General features: G+C 38.7%; 3 protein-coding genes across 3 annotated transcripts; 1 reads left to right on the top strand and 2 right to left on the bottom strand.

The window, feature by feature from the left end:
* Window positions 1-697: 697 nt before the first annotated feature.
* On the top strand, window positions 698-5,346 carry LOC111326866 (uncharacterized). The gene is made up of 3 exons (XM_022930952.2): window positions 698-1,457; window positions 1,909-2,149; window positions 3,356-5,346. Exons 1-3 carry the CDS (start codon window positions 1,158-1,160, stop codon window positions 3,631-3,633), a joined length of 819 nt encoding a protein of 272 aa, XP_022786687.1. The 5' UTR covers window positions 698-1,157; the 3' UTR covers window positions 3,634-5,346.
* Window positions 5,347-7,345: 1,999 nt separating this feature from the next.
* Window positions 7,346-9,980, bottom strand: LOC111326848 (uncharacterized). The gene is made up of 6 exons (XM_088733150.1): window positions 9,821-9,980; window positions 9,502-9,588; window positions 9,118-9,276; window positions 8,500-8,601; window positions 7,912-8,092; window positions 7,346-7,803 (listed from the first exon to the last, which is right to left on the bottom strand). Exons 1-6 carry the CDS (start codon window positions 9,821-9,823, stop codon window positions 7,652-7,654), a joined length of 684 nt encoding a protein of 227 aa, XP_088589276.1. The 5' UTR covers window positions 9,824-9,980; the 3' UTR covers window positions 7,346-7,651.
* Window positions 9,981-15,327: 5,347 nt separating this feature from the next.
* LOC111326855 (uncharacterized) lies at window positions 15,328-20,086 on the bottom strand. Its single transcript, XM_022930941.2, has 6 exons — window positions 19,930-20,086; window positions 19,618-19,704; window positions 17,540-17,698; window positions 16,885-16,986; window positions 15,828-16,008; window positions 15,328-15,714 (listed from the first exon to the last, which is right to left on the bottom strand). Exons 1-6 carry the CDS (start codon window positions 19,930-19,932, stop codon window positions 15,569-15,571), a joined length of 678 nt encoding a protein of 225 aa, XP_022786676.2. The 5' UTR covers window positions 19,933-20,086; the 3' UTR covers window positions 15,328-15,568.
* Window positions 20,087-24,126: the final 4,040 nt, after the last annotated feature.

Below are 24,126 nucleotides of genomic sequence, written 5' to 3'. Positions count from 1 at the left end.
AGAAGATATAATCAGGCAAAACTCTCTCGAGACACACCTCGTGTTTTAGAACGATTCTATGCTTCTGATGAAATTTCAGCGGTCGATTTGGATATTGCCGTTTATCCACTGGCCTAGCCTTCATCGGTCCACCAAGATGGCAGACCATAAAGGTTCTAAGCTCTACCAAGCTTTCTGTCGAGGATTAACAAGAAATGAGAATGAAAAATTATTCAGGTTTTAATTTTAGCATTCAATTGAATTTAAAGGTAAAGTCTGTTTACGAGCCTAGTGGCCCATCAGGCCGGTGCTTAACTCCGGTTTCTGTAGCATGAAGCCACTAGGAGTATTTCTACCCCCCCCCCCCCTGGATGGGATGCCAGTCCATCGCAGAGTTACCCCCCAGCATTAAATTGCCGGTACCCATTTATACACCTGGGTGAAGAGAGGCACTGTGAGAGTAAAGTGTCTTGCCTAAGAACACAACCGGCAATGTCCCGGCCGGCGCTCGAACCCGGACCACTTGATCCGGATCGATCCGGAGTCGAGCGCACCAACCATGCATGAGGCCACCGCGCCTTCACTAATTGAATTTAAAACTGTGTTTTTAAGTGATCAAAAAGGCGAGCACAGGTTAGCTTTCTGCTTACACGAGTGAGGTAGAGAAAAAATTTATTTAAAATAAGTGAATTTTGGGCCACTTGAAGCGCTCGTTAATGAGGGACAATTTTAAGTTAATTTTGAGCAGCTATATTGACCGTGCAGGCTTTTTTTCTCAGAACTGTGTCAACTATTGGTCGAAAAAATCTGCTAACGTGGGTATAAATTAGCGCCACGAAGAGGTTGTGTTGTGAGTAGGTCTTGTGACTCTCGCTAGCAGCTTGAATGTTATTCATCAGAATCCAAAAATAGAAACAGCAAGGAGTCTGGACCCTGGTCGGGACCAAAGAAAATTAAATTCAAAATGGCGGAAACCGGGTAAAAACAGGTTGAGCTAAAAATACTGCTTTTGTTGTCATGGTTGAACAACCCACGCAAAAAAAATTTCGTTTATATAACTTGACCTGTGCTGTGCTGTAATTATAGCCAGCAGCTACTGTATATAAACAACGTTGCTGCCGAAAATAGATAGAGAATTTTCCGGTGAAGTCGATCGAGTTGAGTCAAGAAACTTTTATATGGCGGACGGAGATGCAGATTACTCTCCGAAATTGGCAGAGAACCTTTTAGAAATTGTGCGGTCGGATCGATTCGTTACTGAGTGTTTTAAGGAAAGAAACCTGAAAATTTCTCAAGCGTTGTGTCTGCTTTGGCATGACCAATCGACGGGTGATGTCCCGGGAAGGAAATCAAGTGCCCCTCATTATGGGAACGTCTCGGCAGCTGTAATCATCGACTTGTACGTCCTCGGCAAGGTCAGTTTTGAAGAAGCACAGGCGTCCTGTCTGGGTGTGAAGTATAAGGAGATGGTACTTCAGGTAAGAGAAGAAAAAAATGATATTCGCATTAATTAAGGCCAGTTCGATTCGAACTACGTTGCACAGTTCACAAAATTATTCGGGAAATTCCAATGATAAGCAACTACTTTCCCCTGCTTCATCATAGTCATGCAGAAGATTTTCAGGGGGGGTTCTGAAATTGATCTTTCTTAGGGGGTAGGGCAGTCTTGAAAAAAACTTCCAATCAGGTCATAGAAAAAACTTTTCACTGTGGTAGGAAACATAACTTTTTTTTCTTTTTTGAAGGGGTGGGGGAAGGTCCATAAGCATTATATAAGAGCACTTTGGTCCTCTTTCTGATTAAGAACTTGTGTGAATATAGTGTCATCAATGGGAGTTGGGAGGGGAAGAGAGGAGGTTGTGACTATCCTTAAATTTTAGAATTCATTGATTTAAAAATCATCTTTTTAATATTTCTGTTTCTCCAAAGGTGACTGATTTCACACCAACAGACTCTTACTTGGACAAATGTATGTTCAATCACATGGTGGAACACACTCGTAAACATCCTGACAAGCCCCGCAGTGTGGCAAAGTGGATATTGAAGGGTTCAAATTACCACAAGCCCTGCTGTGTGTCAGCTACATTTGACAGCCTTGTGGATCTTGGATTAATGTCAAAAGAGCCCAAGTTATTGGGAACCTGCGTTAAATATCCAGTCATAAATGCAGGTACAAACATGTGTTTTTATTTCCCTAATATGATCTTACTATCAACTCTACATATTTCCTGCCCCACATGTCTTGCAATGTGGAAGACACTGTGGCCTTATGATCAGTGCACTGGACTTTAGGTCCAGAGGTCTGGATTTGAGAGCTGGCCAGGACACTGTGTTATGTTTTTGGGCCAAACACTTTACTCACACCATGCCTCTCTCCACCAAGGAGTAGAAATGAGTACTGGCAAATGGTCAGGGAAGCCTGATGAAATACAGGGGGGGGTAACCTTGTGATGGACTAACATCCCATCCAGGGGGAGTAGTAATACTCATTGTCGCTTCATGCTACATGGAAACCAGTATAAGCTTGAGCAGGGTGGGCCAATAGGCTTCTGTACAGGTTTCATTAATGTTTTTAGCAGGAGGGCAACTGGTTTTCACAGGCAGGCAAAACTTTTTGAACTGAACTTCTTTATAAGATAAAATTTTCCTCCAGATCATCAAACCAGGTGGGCAAAACTGTTCTCACAACTGGTCAATATGCCCGGAGCCCAGGCCCTTAATGAAATCCCTGCACTTAACCTTCACATTTCATACAGTGTTAGTTGGAGAGTTGCATATATTGTACTATTCCTAGGTTACGTTTTTACCTTTCTCATTAATTGTGTGCTTGATAATGAATTTGGTGGCTTAAAGAGAAATTACAAACCTGTCAACAGTGGCAGAGAGAGGATCAACCTTTATCCTCTGATATATTGTGGTGGACTAAGATTTTGATCCTCTTTGAATTGTAAAGAGGAGGTTCAAATGAGAGCTAAAAATGGTTACCATTTGTGGGGTTTGCTAATAGTGTTCCTAAGAAAATTTTGAGGTTTAATTTCTTAATAAGTAGGATTTCTGATACTCTGAAGCTAAGTCATTTGTTTTTGACGATTCACTTTTTATTTATTTAATATTTATTTTTTCAAATTGTTACTCTTTTGTATCAAGATATTTCCAGTCTGAGCTGAAACATTTGTCAGTTGCGGATATTTCTTGTAATGCTCTTCTTACAAGTTAAATCCTTTACCTTATTTATTAAGTAAGACTTTGCATTTTTCGCTGATGTCAGTAAACCATTGTAAGGATGTCACTGAACCCCCAAACCCTCCCTTGATCTACCAGTACTTCTAGCCTCAAAAATTCCAAAATGAAATGATTTTAATTGTTTGATTTCCAGCACCACAGAATGAACTTGTTAAAGAAATACAGATGATTGCACTAGCAGGGCATACAGTGGATGGCTTCACCTGGACTCTTTTAAAGCTGGCCCGCTTTTCAGACTTGCTGTATCTTGGAGGAGCACCGATGCTCAAGCATCTCTTCCACAAGAAGGAGTATGATGATGCAAAGAAAAAGATTCAAGAGTTAGTTGAAACAAAAAAGGAGAAATCAAAGACAAAAGTTCATAAAGATGGTGAAGATTTAGAATTCTATAACTTATGTGAAATTGAATAACTATTTTTGAAGAAGTATTAAGACTCATGAGGGTTTGTATGGAGTCTGAAATTCTTGTGGAAATATGGAAATCTGAATATTTTAAGTCTCGAAAGAATTATCAAAATAGAGACTTAGCCTTATAGAAAAAGAAAAACAAGAGGGATTGTCTCAATTGGTTAATTATTGACACTGATATCAAATATCAAATTTTGTCAGGTTATAAACTTATGTGAAGTATCTGGATATCAGTTTTCATTAAAAAAAGAATACAGCCATCAGGCCTCTTCATTAATTTGGCGGAAAAAAAAACAGATAAGATCATTTCAGCAGAATAGGACTGCTTTAGTTACAAGTTATGTGTTTCAGCCCGTATACTACCAATTTCACATTATATCAGTGACAGATTTAAGACAATCCTGATTGACAAGAATTAAACATAACAACCTAAATGAACTCTAAATGCAACCAGCTTCTCAATTCTCTTGACAGTAAAACTGCAAAATCATTTATTACGATCATGAGAATAAAGGAAATGATCTCTAACCCAAGAAGCTTTCATCATTGAACGAATTCTCCTTGTCAGTATTAAAGGAAAGTGTATAGAGAATAGAATTGAGAAGATGGATACAGATGTTAGCGACTAAAGCTTTGATCATTGAACGAATTCTCCTTGTCAGTATTAAAGGAAAGTGTTTAGGGAAGAGAATTGAGTAGATGGATACAGATGTTAGCGACTAAAGCTTTGATCATTGAACGAATTCTCCTTTTCAGTATTAAAGGAATGTGTTTAGAGAAGAGAATTGAGAAGATGGATACAGATGTTAGCGTCTAAAGCTTTGATCATTGAACGAATTCTCCTTGTCAGTATTAAAGGAAAGTGTATAGAGAAGAGAATTGAGAAGATGGATAGAGATGTTAGCATCTAAAGCTTTGACATTTTTATAGGCATTGGGTTGACAGTGAAATTTACCTCGTAGAGTGTTTCCTGGTGAAAATATTATGAAAGGGAGAAGTTAGCTATCGACTTTGGTCGCTTTGGTGTGAAAAGGTGTGAAAGAAAAATGTCTTTCACAGCGCATATGTGGTGTAATATTTATCCTACTTTCTTCAATAATGCGGCCATGGGGTAATTAACCAAGGAAACGGAAATATTACAAAAACTTTGAAATCTTGGCAAACTGTTAAGATAACTGACACAAATGAACGAGATGGTAACTTCAGTCTATGGATGAAGCAAGGTAATTTTGGTTTTATCAACTGAGTCGACGAGGTAAATTGGCCTCCGTAAGGAGTTAAAATTTAACGTTTTGAGCGTTAGCCCTTAGTCTGTGCGTTAACCCTTTCGCTCTGACGAAGGGCTAACGCTCCGAAACGTCAGCTTGTAAACTTTTTACGATGGCCAGTATGCATTATCAACCCAGGTGATAAAACCAAAATTACCATGTTAGTCCCACCATAGTTAGTAGAGGGGTCCCACCGACGCAGCACCCTTTTATTGAAGTAGTTCTTTGTTCCCCATATCTTATCACACTTTGCATTGTTTTAGTGTTTGATTTTAATATAGCACACAGTAACATTTTAGATTGTAAAGGCCTTAGCCTTAAAGTTCTTTATTCATTTATGTATTTATTTATAAATTTGACAGACTGTTTGTTCTTTACTTCTATGAAAGTTAATTGGTCGATTGAGAAGGCGAAGGTGAATAAATAGTAACACTTCTGCCCATCCCAAGCTTGTATTTTCTCTCCTTAAAAAAACTCCCCTCTCGGGAACTTTACACATAAGGATGTTGGCACGAAGGTCTTGTTATTTTTTCCCATTCTAGAGGCTCGAACGTTGCTTGAAATTTTTTAGCATCTTCGTCGTCTATTAGCACGTCGTCAAATAAGTCTATAACAGTCCCAGGTCTTTTGCCTTTGTACAACCCTTGGAATGGAGCAAGGCTGATAGTTTCTAAAGAAACTGTTTGGGGCTGCGACGGTGGGGGTAACGAAATAATTTGAATATATCAACAAATTTAAGAGAAAAATCGAGTTTCCAAACTCGATTTTTCTCTTATATTAGGAATTGTTTATTTCATATCAACAAATTTGAAATGGTAAATTGGCCACCGTTACGATTATAAAAGCTGACGTTTCGAGCGTTAGCCCTTCATCAGAGCGAATAGAGGAATTGTGGGTTGCGTGAGCTTTTAAAGGCAGAACGTAGCTGTAACGTGTTCGCTAAGTCAGACTGAAACACCAGAGACTCTAAACACAACATTTAATCTTGTAAGACGAGTGCACATCAAGCGAAGTGAATGAATACATCCGGGAACTCAGATGTAAGGTAAACTGTATAAATGAACTCAACATACATAAATTAACATCGTGACATCTTCCCCCGTTATTCAACGAGGAAAGAATAAACAAGATAAAAACCTAAATCGTTTCTTCGAGTCCTTGTTCGGAGAATGTAAACAACATAGGTAAGTGTCAGCATGTATAGTCACGGAGGTATGCTGGTCTGCGTAGGACTCTTCCCCGAGCGCTACATCTTTCTGGACTCGTTACGTCATCAGCTGGAGGGTTCGGTGTTGCTTGTGGCTTGACCACCTCTTGGGGTTTTGATTCAACGACTGGTGGTACCTGTTCAACTTTGGTCAGGGGCAGGGGACCATGATCGGAGCAAGGTATCTCTATGTCAAGAGGTGATTGTTTAGGGAGTTCGGCTGTGAGACACAGATGTAGATATTTTCAATCTTTTGTGTCTGGCCGAGCAGTATCAAAAACTTAGCTTGAAATTTAAAAACAGAAGGGAGGAAGACAAATCAGTGTGACTATTCCCTGAAATCTACGCACCCTTTTCGTTCATATGTCTTTTCTAAGCTTAAAGATTTCTGTTCGTTATTTGCAATCCTTTTTAAAGTGCACCTGACTCCTAAATTTTTTTTCACTTAAAAAAATCTTCCTGCTTTGGCTAGTATTTCGTCGAAAAAAATGTTGGATTTGGTTAAACCCTCATTTTTTTATGCCCTGTTGAAGTCGAGATCCGAATGGAAGACGACCGCGTAGATGGGGATCTGGGCAGAATAGACTTGTGACGTCACTTCGAGAAGACGCTCAAGGAATTCTCAGCCAGTCGTCGACCTGCAAAAGCCTTTCTAGCACTAGATTCATTCTGCGGCATATTTGCGACAAATATCGATCTAACCTTCCTAATATAACCAGTGAACTGTGCAAAATGGCGCGAAATAGAGATTGTTGGGTTCTCGAAGTGACGTCACATTAGTCGCCAGACTCTTGATCCTTGAAACGCGGTCGTGAGTCAAAATGGAGGTGATTTTAATGCGATTCTCCGTACCTCAACGGGGCACAAAAATTCAAGGATCTGACCAAATCCAAACATTTTTTGCCCGAGATACTCACCAAAGCATGAAGATTTTTTTAAATGGAAAAAAAATTTAGGGTTAGATGCACTTTAACCTTCTACAGCCTAACATCAGTATGTATATTCTCCATTTTATTTTCTACACATTTCTAAACTGCTGACATGGAGAATTTGTATAACAATCGAGCGAGCTTTTTAGTTTTTGATTATTTCCTTTTTTCTCGTAACCTTACATTTGATTCAGGGATGATGTAGTAAGAAGTTAGATGCTAATCACTCCTAGGGGTCAATGGATTAACCAGTCTTCAGTTTGATGGGGAACGGTCCAAACTCTGACTCAAAAAACACCAAGAGATTTGAATTGCTTGATTCATTTCATTCTTTATTAATTTGCAAACACATGAACTCTACAAACATATATCAAAATAATAATTATTTAATTATAAAAGAAATATAAGTAAACAGGCATATTTTTTAATTTTGTAAAAATTTAAACTCTAAAAAAAAGTGATAAAATGTCAGATAATTTTAGTAAAACTAGACACTTTTTTTAAGCACATTTCATGAAATCAATAAGAAATTAGTAGTAAAACTCATCAATTTTCATTTTCTTGGCTGAAGTTCCTGGAGCAATGGCTTGGTTCTTGAAATGACCGTGGGCCTTCGTTCAGCGGCGCCCGTAGCAACTAACCAAGATGCAAATTATGCGCCTAATCAAATAACATACGTATTGGCGCGTGACAGGATTATAACGGCACACAACATAGTATCTCGTGTAGCAACGGTTGCACAGATTCCTCTTCATCCTGCTTTTGCCACCTGAAAGAAGAAAGCGAAAGCTAATTACGATACATAACTCCTAGGTCATTTTAGATTTATCGCGCTCAAAACGGTTAAAACGAAAGATGAATAAATGCCATGAAATACCTTGGATGTTTTCTTTTTGCACACTCGTAGTGATCGTCCTCTTCTTGATGCGATAAATGGGGAACTTGGCGCACATAGTCGCCATTTCATCACTCAGAGTGGAACGATCATTCACAGTGCCAACAACTTCGTACTCGTAGTCTGTAGAATTGACAGATTTCGAGGAACCGGAAGCGCTTTGCTGAAAAAGTAATCCAGTAATGAAATACATTTTTTCTTATCACATTTCATCGATATGACCTTGCTCAAGATTGATGTTGATAACAGAGGTAAGATCATAATATGATATGAAATCTTCAATAACTTTTTACAATCCTTACACTAAATCAAAATTGAGACTTGAATTGTCTGAGCCGGAAGAAATTAAAGGTCGAGAGTCATTCCGACCACAGAGTTTGTTTTTATGACATTTCCGTTGTTGAGTAGAGAAAAAAAATCGAGATTGAAAACGCTGCATCTTTAAAACTGCCACTCTCCTATTGATGATAATTCAAAGGAAACAGAAATACATCAAACAAGTCTAGGAAGGCCGCTTTATCGCGACCTTCATAATAAAGCTAGTGCATCGTTTGTTCGAAACTTGATTACCTTGTCAAGTGCCTTTTTGAGGTCTTTAGGCTTTGGAGCATTTTCAGTTGATTCACTCAAGAAACAGGCCTTTTGTTCACGCAGTCGGCGCATCACCAAGTTCTGCAGGAAAAACAAACGGTCAGGCCAGAAAGCAAACAAGAAATATTTCAGTTTTAAAGAGTAACCTCTATTTTCTTAAAAAGCACGCGTCAATTCTATGTCAAAAAACCGATGCAACCTTAATCACGCTTCTCATCAACCACAACACAGTGGAATGTGACAAAGACCCAAATTTTATCCAAAGTTAGCGCACTAACCTCACGTGTGGGAAAACGCGAGTAAGGTATCAAACTGCAATTAATTTTTTACTTCTGGTTGCGGATAAGATGGCGCCAAAATTTGTGCGTACATCTAATTGTCACCGATCCAGTGTCGGATTACCTTCCACGTTCAAATAAAAAATGCCTCACCATTCTTTGGCCAAGCACTATACAGCCACAAGATCTGAGAATACTGACAAAAATCACTGAAAATCTTAATTAACCAAATGAGATTTTCCATTAGAACTCTGACGTTTTGAAAACAAGAAAGTTGTGGAAAGTTAATGATCATTTTGCGAGACTTAAATTCACTTACTCTTTTAAAGTCGAAGATTTCGTCCACTTCTCCTGCGCTGGAAGATTTCGTTTTTGGAATGTGAAAAGTCTCAGTTTGTTTCTCGGTGTCGATTTTGACCTCTTCATCAATCTCTTCATCGCCCTCTTTGACCTTCACTTTGTACTTGGACAACGTTTCCTTTGAAGAAAAATAGCAGGTTGATTATTATGACTCATTCACATTTACTTTACTATACGATTACTTTACCGTCACAAATTAAAGGAACATGCCTTTGACTGTATTTAATTCAATGTTTTTTTAGCAATTTTAAGACTAGAATAGAGAAGTATAAAATATTCTAGCATTCTACCAGAACAAGCAAGTTCTTGATACAAGTCAAAATAAGAGCCGATAAGATTTTACCTTATCTTCATCTTCACATGTACAGTTACGCGCTGCAGATGTGGCGGCAACGAACAAGACAAGGAAAAGGAGATACGCCTTCAACTCCTGATGATAAAAAACAAAAACATTAATTAGAAACTCAATGATTTTCACGTTGTGGAAACTAACTTTAAAGAAGAGCCCCACCCCTTCTCACAAACCCAGCTACATCGTTGAAGTTCATTTTGAGCAATTTGAGTTAATTTTAAAAAACAACTGGATAACAATCATGCATGCGTATTTAAAAGGAAAAGCTAACTTCGTGTGCATGTAGTTAAGGATCGTCAAATGTACGTACCATCTTTCAGTTGTCCAAACTCTGGTGATGACCGTCTCTCAGTCGAGTTGCTTCTTCTTGTGGCAAGGGAATAATTCCTTTCTCCACGGTGAATGGATAAGAATCATAAAGCAGTATTCTTTTATACCTTTACAGAGCTACATTACTTCCTCACTGAGATAATCTGATACCGAGGATTGATGACATACCACTGTTGAGGTGGGATCGATTCCCCTCATAGATTTAGCGCTGAACTGCTAAAACGGGGTCGCCATGGGTCAACTTTATTCATCGCATTGCGTAATGAGCAAGCTGCCACTGCACATTTGTAATAGGCTGTTTCCACGGAATTGCCAAATGTGAATAAGTAAACATGATTCTCTGAGAGTTCGATGGCAAATAACCATCTTCTCAGGACCTTGAGTCCATGATAAATATCAGTAGGACGTCAATTTTTCAACCCCGTGTCTGGCCCACCGTTGGACACGTGACAAAGTAAAAGTTGCACTTCCTTTAGCAGTAACCTTACTGCGCATACTCAAAAGTTAGTAAAATAGGTTTACATGATATGCGATTAGAACTTGATACTTGCCGGAGAATGGCAACTGAAAGAAGATTACATTGAATGAGTGATAACTGGCTACAGAGTTAATCAGATCACGGCCGAGGTAACGCAAGTCGCAGCCTGTATGGTCTGTATGGTCTGCACTTCGTTGCTTTTGGCCGAAAGAGGAAAAAAAACCTCAGAGACATCCATAGTCAGTTTGAAATGCTATATAAAGAACTTATGATCAGATGTTAGTGCTAGGGAAGTGTTCCAAAAACAGTTCAAAAACTCCTTTAAGTCATGAAAAGGTGTCTATTTCAGTTTAGATTTTACCAGCATGTCCAATTGTTGTTGACAGGCAAAAACCAATAGATTTACCAGTAACACCATTGGACATGCAAAGTAATGCCGTCACTAAAGGAAGTGCATTTGGAACGTTAAATACAAGTGATTTAGTTTCTGGAGAAAAATAGATATCGAAGGATTGTTTGTTGAAAAAACTGACAAATTTCGTTCAAAGTAGCCTCGAGATTGATCGTTTGCAAAAATAAAATTAGGTAACTGTCAGTACTAGACCTCAGCTCATTTCCAAATTGTTAAAAAATAATGGAGCACAAACACAGAAAACTTTTCAAGTCATTCCGCCGCAACTTGGACGAACAATCCAGCAAAATGACAAAACAACATTTGCCCTCCACGAGTAACGCAAATTCCAATCTCTGTTTGTCTATTTTCCCTCACTCGGGTCAAAAACATTTTCAGTTCTCTCCAGATGCATGGTAGATTTAACTTGTGATTTTAAGCGATTATGAACCCCACAGAAAGTTGTCGAGGGACTTTTCAAATACCTTCCCAGACTGACTAAGACTGCATCTAAGCCAGTCATCTTGAGTCAAGAGTAACATGACTGGACATGCGTAGTAATGTTATTGCTGAAGCAAGTGCAATTGGAATATTGAACTGAATTAAAAAGATCGGCATGAAAAGAAACAAAGAAGGACGGTAAGTCGAAAGCTGGAAATATTTCAGACGAAACTTCTCTTTATGGCAGAAAGATATATAGCAGATCAGCAGGGCTCATTGTTAGTGTTATACCTCGGCTGACAACAACAACAACAAGAATATCATAAAAAAATCGAGAGAAAGTTCCTCGGCCAAAAATTTTTGATAGTATCTGAACTGACTGTTTTTTTTAGATAGGAGATCGCACTGTCAGATTTATACCACCGTTCATTTTCAAAAAAGTTGCAAGATAGGGCACTGTTTGAATACCTGTTGCGTAATTTTCTAAGTTACATAATGAATGATGAACGTGTGCCGTATTTTTTTCTCGAGAGTCTGGTTACTATCATAACTGCGCCATAGTTTACAATCAATAAGATGAGTGAAACCTTTGTTTGTAATATTGAGCATGCGTAGTTGCGCGGTCGCTGAAGAAAGTGCAACTTGGAGGTTAAGTTCCCATAAACTAAGAGCATTAGCAGAGTATAAGTTACATCGAGTTGTTGAACGTGCTAGAAAAATATATCTGATTTCAGGATAAACAATTGAGTTAGGTTTGCATACATTTCCAAAACTGTATCGTAAAGGTAACACCATTGCAATAGCGAAGCTTAAAAGTACTTTCGTTCCTATTCAGGTTCACAGATTTTTTAACTCACATTAGTTCGCTGCTGCGGAAACGAACATTGTTTAATCAAAAGGCTTGACCCCGAAAATGCACTTCCTTTAGCAATCGCGTTACTGCGCATGCACAGTGACATTCGCAGGGGGTTGTCTGTCTCATCACGTGTGAATATCTACTGTAATAGCAAAGGCTTTTGAACAAGAAAAAACAGAATTGATTTGCAGTGTGCAGGACATGCAGATTATTAAATCTTTGAAAAGTTATCAAAGCTTTGCAAACACGCTTCTCACGTACAGCTTTGAATTGATAGCAGAGGGATACCGTAAAAAAGAGGCAAACACCAACAATAATATCACTGTATTGATGTTAAATCCGACTCGTGATACGTCGTGAGACCCCTGTCTGAGATATGAGAGCGAATTTAACAACTTTACCCACACAATCCGTTGTTACCATTACTCTACTCAGACTATTGTAAGATACTAGTCATGAGTTGCGGCGTTCCCCCTCGAGTTTATCTGTGCAATAAATCAGCTTTTACAACGCAACATTTGAAACAACAGCGATCAAACACTGACTCGGTCACTCACTATGATAACTCAAAGCTATTTTTTCTCAGGGGCGGATCGAGGAGTTTTTTGAGGAGGAGGTGCACCACTAAAGAATGGCGTAACTGACTGGTGACTGGACGTAAAGAAATTGTAATAGGGAGTACGAAGAGGGCTTTTGCCTAGGAAATAACATAATGTGAACTGCTGCAGTCATCTCAGGGGGGGGTGCGCACCCCCTATACCCTCCCCCTAAATCCGCCTCTGTTACCAGTGAGTGATGTTTGGGAAACGTCTTCAAACTTAAAAGTCTAACATTCATGTGAGGCTAATGGTCATTACATGATTTGTGTCAAACGACAATTAATCAGTAATAATTGCAAAAATAGATTCTTTTCTCGTCTTTATCTGACGAAAAGTACTTTATTTTTTGAAGTAATATCTTTTCACACTTTGCATTCAACCAAGGTTTAAACTAGGAGCCCAATCGGCATCTTCGGTATGGTAGAGATCTGTTGGTTGCCCTGGTGGTAAGCAAACTAGAAGCTAGACGAACTGAAAGCTACTAAACAAACTAGAAGCTGCAAATACCAAAACTAAACAATCACTATGGATTCAACACCACTATAAATGAAATACTTGTACTCTTAAGATCTATATTGGTCAGTTTAAAAATTATTGTAGCGTTTTACCTGATACGAAGTGATCACTACAAACACGAGCTTTCGAATACTTGTCTGGAGTCAGGTCTTCACGTCTGATCCTCTTTACCCATTCGCTTTGGAGTTGTTTTTGAAGCAATTTTAAATTATCTCCGACATTACTTTTGACAGTAGGTATTCTAAAGAAACGCTTGTCTTTGTTACGATTTGAACGGTTAGAACAGCCAAATACGGCACAAAAGTTGACCATGACTGACGTCTCTGCGTATATTTCTTTCGATCTATCACGCTAGGTTGTCCTCCAGATGGAAAATGTCACGTAATCCTAAATCGCCAGTGACGTCATGTGCAAGGGGTCTCTGTTGTTTGATTTTAATATCGCTCATTTACATTTTAGATGTTAAAGGCCTTAGCCTGAAAGTTCCTTATTCATTTATGTATATATTTATGAATTTGACAGACTGTTTATTCTTTGCTTCTATGAGAGTTAATTCGTCGATTGAGAAGGTGAAGGTGAATAAATAGTAACACTTCTGCCAATCCCAAGCTTGTATTTTCACTCCTTAAAAACTCCTCTCTCGGGAAATTTTCACATAAGAATGTTGGAATAAAGGTCTTGTTATTTTTCCCATTCCAGAGGCTGAAAGGGTGCTTGAAATTTTTTACCATTTTCATCGTCTATTAGCACGCAAGGAAATTAACGGGAACTCTTGGAGAGTCAAATAGGTCTATAACAGTCCCAGCTTTTTTGCCTTTGTGTAACCCTTGGAATAAAGCAACAACTGAGGTTAGTACTTAGCCCAATAACGAGACATTTAATTTTAAGTAATCCCGAATTAGCCTGTGTTACTATATTCCCGGCGCTCAGTATCGGAGGTCTAGGGGAGGAGCGCAGGTTAGCAGAGACTAGTGGCACTAAATTTAGTGATTTACAGCTGTGGAGAAGGTGAGACACTGTTACTGTCACCGCGTCACTGTCACCGCGTCACTGTCACCGCGTCACTGTCACCGCGTCACTGTCACCGCGTCACTGTCACCGCGTGACTGTCACCGCGTGACTGTCACCGCGTGACTGTTACCACGTGACTGTCACCGCGAAACTGTCACCTTTCGTTCTTGTTTATCAAACACTAGGTTTGGGATTTTCCAGAGATTAGCTTCTGAGCAAAAAGACTTATTTATCAATGTAACGCAATTGAGATACCCAAAATTCCTTTCATGGGCACTGTACACATAAGGATGTTGGCATAAAGTTCTTGTTATTTTCCCATTCCAGAGTCTCATATCATCGTTTAACCATCTTCATCGTCAATCAACATGGCAAGAAACTAACAGAAAAATTGACAGGAACTCGTAGAGAGTCAAATAAGTCTATCACAGTCCCAGCTGTTTTACCTTTGTGCAACCCTTGGATTGAAGCAACAACTGAGGTTAGTACGGCTCTTACGTCGTTCAGACTGAGGCCAGTAACATGACATTTAATTTCAAATAATCATAAATTAGCTTAATAATCACAAGATTTGCGATTTTCCAAAAGGCGTACTTATTGATTTAACGCAATCGGGGTACCCAAAATGTTCTGTGGGTAACACTGCTGTTTCAGTCCGAGACCCACGCTCCTAATTTTACTTCCTTGCTGGATTTTGGGGGCTTTCGTATTCCGAGCTTTGGGGCAATTTCTTTCTTTGTTGTTTTGACACAGTTGATATCTCTACGGATGTCGACGCCAAAAAAACGGCGCGGTGTACTGATATATATTAATCTTTTGTGTCTGGTTGATTAGTAGAGACAACAACATTTATCAAAAGTCTCGGAATTCGAACAATAGAGGGGAGGAACTTGACAAATCAGTGTGAATATTCTCTCAAATTTACCCAACCTTGTTGTTCATTTTTCTTTGGCTTAAAAATTTCTGCTTCTTATTTTCAACCCTTTCTAACCTTTTAAATCCTAATATCAGTATGATCATTTCCTTTATTGTTGTAACCTGAATGGGTGATTCAGGTTACAACAATGATTATTGTAAAGCGATGATTATTGTAAAGAGAATTTAGACGTTATTCACTCCTAGGAGGTCATATGGGTTAATCAGTCTTCAGTCTAATGGAGAATGTCCAAACACTGACTCAGAAAACACCAAGATATTTGATTTGCTCGATTCATCTGATTCTTTATTATTTTTGCTAACACGTAAACTCTACAAACAAATCATAAAATGTAAAATATTTTTTTAAAAAGAAGCAAACAGCCATTCTTTTTTTTTTTTTCTTGCAGTGTTTTGTTTTTGACACATTCTATAACACGAAATCAATAGTAAAACGCGTCAATTTTCATTTTCCTGGCTGAGAATTCTGGATGAAGAGGTTTTCTTACGACTGTTGGTCTTCAGCAAGAATATCTGATGCATTTAACACACTTATAAGAAACAATAATGACATAAACCTTTCCATTTACAATTATTGTGCTGTAGCGGGAACAAATGCCAATCCAGCAGTAGATGCAGGTGTCCCTCTTTTTCCTGTCTTTACCACCTGGAGAATGAAAAAGAAAACTAATCACAATACAGAATTCTTTGGGCATGATCTCCACAGATTTATGGACTTAAAGCGGTTAAAACAAAAGATGTACAAAAACTATGAAATACCTTGGATCTTTTCTTTTTCGACACTCATAGAGACCTTCTTCCTCTTAATGCGATAAATGGGAAACTTGGCGCACATAGCTGCCATTTCATCACTCAGAGTGGAACGATCAGTCACGGTGCCAACAACTTCGTAATTGTAGTCTGTAGAATTGACAGATTTCGAGGAACCTGAAGCGCTTTGCTGAAGAAGGAATTCAGAAATGAAATGAATGGCCTTCCATCAAATTTATATTTCAATCTGTACTCATTCCATAAGTTGTGATCTTATTCAAGATTGATGGTGATAACACAGGCGTTGCAAGCTCACTTCTCGAGGAAAATCGAAAGATTATTTCATGAAACGTCACGTCACTGTTATAAGGCGAAGTGATTCCGTCTTTATTATAACAGGAAAAACAGTGATTGGAAAGCAGGCCCAAAATGGCACAAATCGCCAAAAACCACGGTGGGAACACAAGGACTGATTTATTTTTATCAATCTTACGTGTAAAATGTTCATAATACGGAATATTTAGTGTTGTATATCGACCATATTTTGTTTCACATACTATTCCTATAACGCTTCAAATTCTCGACCGTTCCTCCCTTAACTTAACTCTGCGTCACACAACGCGTGACGCTTTTATGAAATTATCTTTTGTTTTTCCTCGGGAAGTGAGCTTGGGACGCCTGTGTGGATAATAAAATTCAGAGCATGAACGAAATTCTCAGTAGTTGTGATGACTGATATATCTTCCACGACAAACGAAGTCAAAACTGGGATTTGGTAGGATGAAAATATGTTATTTTTATCCTAGTGCTTATTGAATAGTCCGAGCCGGAAGAAGGTCGAGAGTCTTTTCGACCGCAAAATTTGTTTTTATGGCATTTCGTCGTCAATTAGAGAAAAATATCGCTTTTTGAAACTTAGTACTGATAATAATGACGCTTTCAAACAGTATAAATGATAATTTAATGGAAGGGAAAAAATACACGAAACAACAAAGGGTTTATCCCCCAGTGAACTTCATCGTAAAGCAAGAGTATCGTTGCTCGAGAATGAAGGAAGGGAAGTTACCTTGTCAAGTGCATTTTTAAGGTCCTGAGGCTTTGGATTGTTTTCCGTGGATTCACTTAAAAAACAGACTTTGTGTTCAGGCATTCGGCGCATGACCAAGTTCTGTAGGAAAAATATAGTAAGTCAAGCAAAAGAGTAGATAGTGAGGATAAGAATCTGAGAGAGCATTCCATGGGTTAGGGTTAGGTTGTGTGGTTGGTTGAGGAGATGGAGAGGTCGAGGGCTCAAGTTAGCCCCAGACCGGACTAACTCTTAGGGTCTTAAAATAACTGAGGGGAATGTGCTGCAGTTGCTATGACACCCACAAATGTTTAAACTTTCTAGTCTTCTCGGATAAGGACAATAAACCGTAAGCCGCGTCTCCTACATCCTCTCTGGGACGTTAAAGCCATGACCCAAGCACCTCTCGCAAAGAGTAGGGAACGTAGCACTTGGTAATGTAGTCTGGCCTTGTTATCGTTTAAACAAGGCCCCATTTAAACCAACTTGAAAGTGAACTGGGCCAGCCTGTTCTAAATAACGCAGATAAATAATCGAAATAAACATATTAACCCATGAAATGAAAGACTTGTGATGAGACCTATCACCTTACGAAGACAAGAAAGTCGTTGAGAATTACTGGTCTTTTTACGCCACTTTAGTCTAATTTACTTACATTTTTAAAGTCGTAAACTTCATCCACTTCTCCTGCGCTGGAAGATTTCATTTTTGGAATGTGAAAAGTCTCAGTTTGTTTATCGGTGTCGATTCTGATTTCTTCATCGAACTCTTCATCGCCATCTTTGACTTTTACTTTGTACTTGGACAAGGTTTCCTATGAGGTAGAAAAGTAGATTGATGTGCATGTGTTCACATCATTATTCTATAGCTTTATTCACATTTACTTTAACTGAGAGAACCCGCCGAAGAAACATGCCTCTAAATACGTTTAGTGTTTTTTTAGCAATGTAACTGCAAAAATGCAATGACGTTGCAAAAAAAAATACTCTCAACATTTTACGGGAACAACCAAGTTGTTTATTTTCGTGTGCTGGCGGTAATGTCAGTTATATTGGTGAGACCACTCGCCACATTTGTACACGAGTTCGTGAGAACCTCTTGTCGGACAAAACTTCGCATATTTACAAGCACCTGCAATCATCAAGGGCATGGCTTGACTCTTGTGATACTGAATGTTTCACGATCTTAGATTCTGCCGCTTCATAATACCAATTTAAGATCAAAAAGGCATTGCATATTAAGTGGGAAAAACCCAAGCATCCAGAATTATCTCTTTCCTTTTAATTACGTTGTCCCTTGGTCTCTTATTTTATTATTATTATTATTATTTGTATTATTTTTTGATCTAGTCAAGCGCGCGCTATTTAAATTTTTCGCGTATTTAATATTCAAATTGAAACGTAAGCCCTGACATGTAATTTGTAACGTACCTAAAAATAAATTGACAGAACTACGCATGTGCAGCTTTGGTTCCAAGGAAGTGGCAGCAGTGGACAGTGTTTCGCTCTCTTTAGAGCTCGTCAGCACTGCACAGCCAACCACTCATGAAAGACGCAAGTTCTTTGTTACGAGTTCTTTTTTCTTTTTCTTTTTTTTTTTTCTTTTTTCTTTTTTTTGATGACCGAGATGGGATACAACCAATTTCTCCTGGTGCACTGTTGAAGACGCTTTTTTTTTCCTTACGCCATGCTAACATCGCAGCAAGTCCCAAATTTGTAGTGTGGTGACTGAGCATTAAACAGACTTTGGTGCACCTTGGAAGTTATGACCGCTCATAGCAAAGAACTTGTGTCTAAAATGAGTGGTTGTCTATGCAGTGCTGACGAGCTTTAAAGAGAGCGAAACAGCTGTACACTGCTCTCACTCACAAGATTGATCGTTTGCAAAAATAAAATTAGCCACTGTCAGTACTGGACCTCAGCTCATTCCCAGATTGTTAAAAAATGGAGTACAAACACAGAAAGCTTTTCACTCAGCCGCGGCTTGGATGAACAATGCAGCAAAATGACAAAATAACATTTGCCTTCCCTTTAGCAGCAATCTCAGTGCGCATGCATGCACTGAAATTTAGGTCCAGAAGTCTGGGTTTGAGAGCTGGCCAGGGCACTGTGTTATGTTTTTGGGCCAAACACCTTACTCACACCATGCCTCTCTCCACCCAAGAGTAGAAATGAGTACTGGCAAATGGTCAGGGAAGCCTGACGAAATACAGGGGGGGGGGTAACCTTGTGATGGACTAACATCCCATCCAGGGGGAGTAGTAATACTCATTGTCGCTTCGTGCTACATGGAAACCAGTATAAGCTTAAGCAGGGTGGGCCAATAAGCTCCTGTACAGGCTTCATTGATGTTTTTAGCAGGAGAGCAACTGGTTTTCACAGGCAGGCAAAACTTTTTGAACTGAACTTCTTTATAAGATGAATTTTCCTCCAGATCGTCAAACCAGGTGGGCAAAACTGTTCTCACAACTGGTCAATTTTCCCGGTGCCTGGCCCTTAATGAAATCCCTACACTTAACCTTCACATTTCATACAGTATTAGTATTTACTTTACTATGAATTTACTTTGTTGTCACAAATTGAGGGAACATACATTTTGACGCATTTATTTCAATGATTTATTCAGCAATTTTACGCCTAGAATAGATCTAGAGAAGTATAAAATACTAGCATTCTGCAAGAACAAGTAAGTTCTGGATACATGTCAAAATAAGAGAGTGCTTTTTGATTTTACCTTATCTTCATCTTCACATGTACAGTTACGCGCTGCAGATATGGCAGCAACGAACAAGGCAAAAAAGAGGAGGTACACCTTTAACTCCTGATGATAAAAAAGAAAAACATTAATTTAGAAACTCTGTGATTTTCACGCTGTGCTAACTTTTAAAGGAGAGCCCCACCCCTTCTCTCAAACCCAGCTACATCGCTGAAGTTCATTTTGAGCTTGTATTAAAAAACAACTGGATAATAATCATGCCTGTGTATTTGAAAGGCAAAGCTAACTTCTTGTTAATACAAGTATTTAAGGATCGTCAAATGTACGCACCATCTTTCAGTTGTCCAAACTCTGGTGATGATCGTCTCTCAGTCGAGTTGCTTCTTCTTGTGGCAAGGGAATAATTCCTTTCTCCACGGTGAATGGATAGGAATCATTAAGCAGTATTCTTTTATACCTTTACAAAGCTACCTTACTTCCTCACTGTCATAATCTGATATCGTGGGTTGATGACATACACTGATGAAGTTGGATCGATTCCCTCATAGATTTAGCGCTGAACTGCTAAAACGGGGTCGCCATGGGTCAACTTTACATCGCATTGCGTAATGAGCAAGCTGCCACAGCACGTTTGTAATAGGCTGTTCCCACGGAATTGCCAAATGTGAATAAGTAAACATGATTCTCTGAGAGTTCAATGGCAAATACCCATCTTCTCAGGAACTTGAGCTCATGATAAATATCAGTAGGACGTCATTTTTTTCAACCGCTTGTCTGGCCCACCGTTGGACACGTGACAAAGTAAAAGTTGCACTTCCTTTAGCAGTAACCTAACTACGCATACTCAAAAATGAGTAAAATAGGTTTACATGATATATGATTAGAACTTGATACTTGCCGGAGAATGGCGACTGAAAGAAGATTGCATTGAGTAAGTGATAACAGGTTACAGAGTTAATCAGATCACGGCCGAGGTAACGCAAGTCGCAGCCTGTATGGTCTGCACTCCATAAGGAGTTTCTAATTAATGCAGATTTCACCAGCATATCCAATTGTTGTTGACAGGCAAAATCCAATAGATTTACCAGTAACACCTTTGGACATGCAAAGTAATGCCGTCACTAAAGGAAGTGCATTTGGAAGGCTAAGTACAAGTGATTTAATTTCTGGACAAAAATAGATATCGAGGGATTGTTTGTTGAAAAAACTGACAAATTTCGTTCAAAGTAGCCTCGAGATTGATCGTTTGCAAAAATAAAATTAGGTAACTGTCAGTACTAGATCTCAGCTCATTTCCAAATTGTTAAAAAATAATGGAGCACAAATACAGAAAGCTTTTCAAGTCATTTCGCCGCAACTTCGACGAACAATGGAGCAAAATGGCAAAACAACATTTGCCCTCCACGAGTAACGCAAATTCCAATCTCTGTTTGTCTATTTTCCCTCACTCGGGTCAAAAACATTTTCAGTTCTCTCCAGATGCATGGTACATTTAACTAGTGATTTTAAGGGATTATGAACCTCCACAGGGCCCCTCTGGATATCAGCCTCGTTGCTGAATGGGCCACCCTGGCTAAATAAAGTCCACTTACTTACAGAAAGTTGTCGAGGGACTTTTCAAATACCTTCCCAGACTGACTAAGACTACATCTAAGCCAGTCATCTTGAGTCAAGACTAACGTGACTGGACATGCGTAGTAATGTTATTGCTGAAGCAAGTGCAATTGGAATATTGAACTGAATTAAAATGATCGGCATGAAAAGAAACAAAGAAGGACAGTAAGTCGAAAGATGGAAATATTTCAGACGAAACTTCTCTTTTTGGCAGAAAGATATATAGCAGATCAGCAGGGTTCATTGTTAGTGTTATACCTCGGCTGACAACAACAACAACAACAACAAGAATATCATAAAAAAATCGAGAGAAAGTTCCTCGGTCAAACTATTTGATAGTATCTGAACTGACTGTTTTTTTTAGATCGCACTGTCAGAATTATACCTCCGTTCATTTTCAAAAAAGTTGCAAGATAGGGCACTGTTTGAATACCTGTTGCGTAACTTTTCTAAGTTACATAATGAATGATGAACATGTGCGGCTTTTTTATTCTCGTGAGTCTGGTTACTATCATAACTGCGTTATCGTTTACAAGTGGTAAGATGAATGAAACCTTTGTTTGTGATGTTGAGCATGCGTAGTTGCGCGGTCGCTGTAGCAAGTGCAACTTGGAGGTTAACTTCCCATAAACTAAGAGCAATAACAAGAGTATAAGTTACATCGAGTTATTACACGTACTAGGAAAATATATCTGATTTCAGGAAAAGAAAATTGATCGTTTTGATTGTTTACAAGCGGTAAGATGAGTGAAACCTTTGTTTGTGATATTGAGCATGCGTAATTGCGCGGTCGCTGAAGCAAGTGCAACTTGGAGGTTAACTTCCCATGAACTAAAAAACAATAACAAGAGTATAACTTACATCGAGTTATTGCACGTTCCAGGAAAATAAATCCGATTTCAAGAAAAAAGTCTGAGTTAGTTTGCATTCATTTCGAAAACTGTCTCGTTAAGGTAACCATATTGAAGCTTAGGTACTTTCGTTCCTATTTAGTTACACAGACTTTTTAACTCGTTTCAGCTCTGTGCTTGCAGAAACGAACATTATTTAATCAAAAGGCTTGACCCCTCAAATGCACTTCCTTTAGCAATCGCGTTAATGCGCATGCACAGTGACATTCTCTGGAGGGTTGTATGTCTCACGTGTGAATAGCTAATAACAAAGCCTTTTGAACAAGAAAAAACAGAATTGGTTTGCAGTGTGTTGGACGTTCAGATTATCGAATCTTTGGAAGGTTATAAAAGTTGTGCTAACACGCTTCTCGTGTACAGCTTTGAATTGATAGCAGATGGATACCACAAAAAAAAAGCGAACACCAACAATAATATCACTGTATTGATGTTAAATCCAACTCGTGAGACGCCGCAAGACCCCTGTCTGGTATATGAGACCGAGATTTAACAGTTTTAGCCATACAGTCTGTTGTTACCATTACTCTACTCAGACTATTTTAAGATACTAGTCATGACAGAGAAATTTGGTTCATAGTGTTCACCCTCGTGTTTATCTGTGCAATGAATCAGCTTTTACATCGCAATACTTTGAAACAACAGCGATTACACGCTGACTTCGGTCGCTCGCTATGATAACTCAAAGCTATTTTTGCTATTGGGTGATGTTTGGTCATCAAACTTAAAAGTTCAACATTCATGTGAGGCTAATGGTCATTGCATGATCTGTGTCAAACGACAACTGATCAGTAATAATTGCAAGAAATAGACTTTTTTCTCCTCTTCATCTGAAAGAGCAACTCATGGTGCCTTGCATTTAATTTTCAGTTTCGGAAAGGTCGTTTCAAAACCTCAATGAATGGGATCCAATATCAACTTCAGTGTTATCAGTTAGTAAGATAAAGAGATAAACGGGTTGATACGTTAAACGAGTGGTTTTATTATACCTACTTTTATAGTCATACAATCGTCATTAGTTTTTTATCCCGCTAGTAACTGAGTACAAGACCCGCGTCAAAAACATCGCTATGGCATCCTTCGGTTTGTAGGGTTAGACTTAAGCAGGAGTACACATATTTTATCGGATTACGTTCTGTCTTGTTGTTTAACTGAATCGCGTTGAGATAGTCTTCTCGCATCGTTGTAGACAATATACCCAGATAACTAAATGTAATTTTGTGCGTAGCTTTTTGTAATCGAGCTTCCTCTATGCCGAATTCATTAAAGCAGCATTATTCGTTCTAACATGCGAAGAGCAATATTTGATATGTGTTGCCGCTCTACGTAACAACGAATATCTTTAAAAGCCAATTCGTCACCGTTACTTGTCGATAACTTTTCGCACAGCCCAATCTAGCCCCAGTCTGTAAAACTAAATCATTTACGGGTTTTGTTTCCTTATCGCCTTATTTCCTTTTATTATCGATTCGACACCCCATGCTTCCCTTTTAGTTAAAAAGGTTAAATGTTAGCTCGCTTTTTTCAATTAACAAAGAACTAATTCTATCATTTTATGTTTTCGTTTGCCGTTTCTGTGAACAGTGGTCATCCTCATAGTTACTGGAAGCCATTTCGAAAAATACCATAATACTCTTTGAGATACAATGAAATATATGAAGTTCATATATTTTGAACTGTGGTATTAGATACATATGATGTACGATCCTCGCAGTAGATAGCGCTATTTAAGCAATACCGAAAATCAGACCTGAAAAAAATCAGGCCCGTATGGGATTCGAACCACTGACCTCTGCGATACTAGTGCAGCGCTCTACCAATTGAGTTAACAAGCCAACTGGGAGCAGGCCGTTAAGTTGATTCGTAATAAACCCGTGTAAGTGATAAATGAGATACAATGAAATATATGAAGTTCATATATTTTGAACTGCGGTATTAGATACATATGATGTACGATCCTCGCAGTAGATAGCGCTATTTAAGCAATAGCTATTGCTTAAAAGCA

This window comes from Stylophora pistillata, chromosome 9 (assembly GCF_964205215.1).
Source record: "Stylophora pistillata chromosome 9, jaStyPist1.2, whole genome shotgun sequence".
Lineage (NCBI taxonomy): Eukaryota > Metazoa > Cnidaria > Anthozoa > Scleractinia > Pocilloporidae > Stylophora > Stylophora pistillata.
The sequence above is the reverse complement of the archived record's forward strand: the minus strand, read 5'-3'. Positions and strand labels throughout refer to the sequence as shown.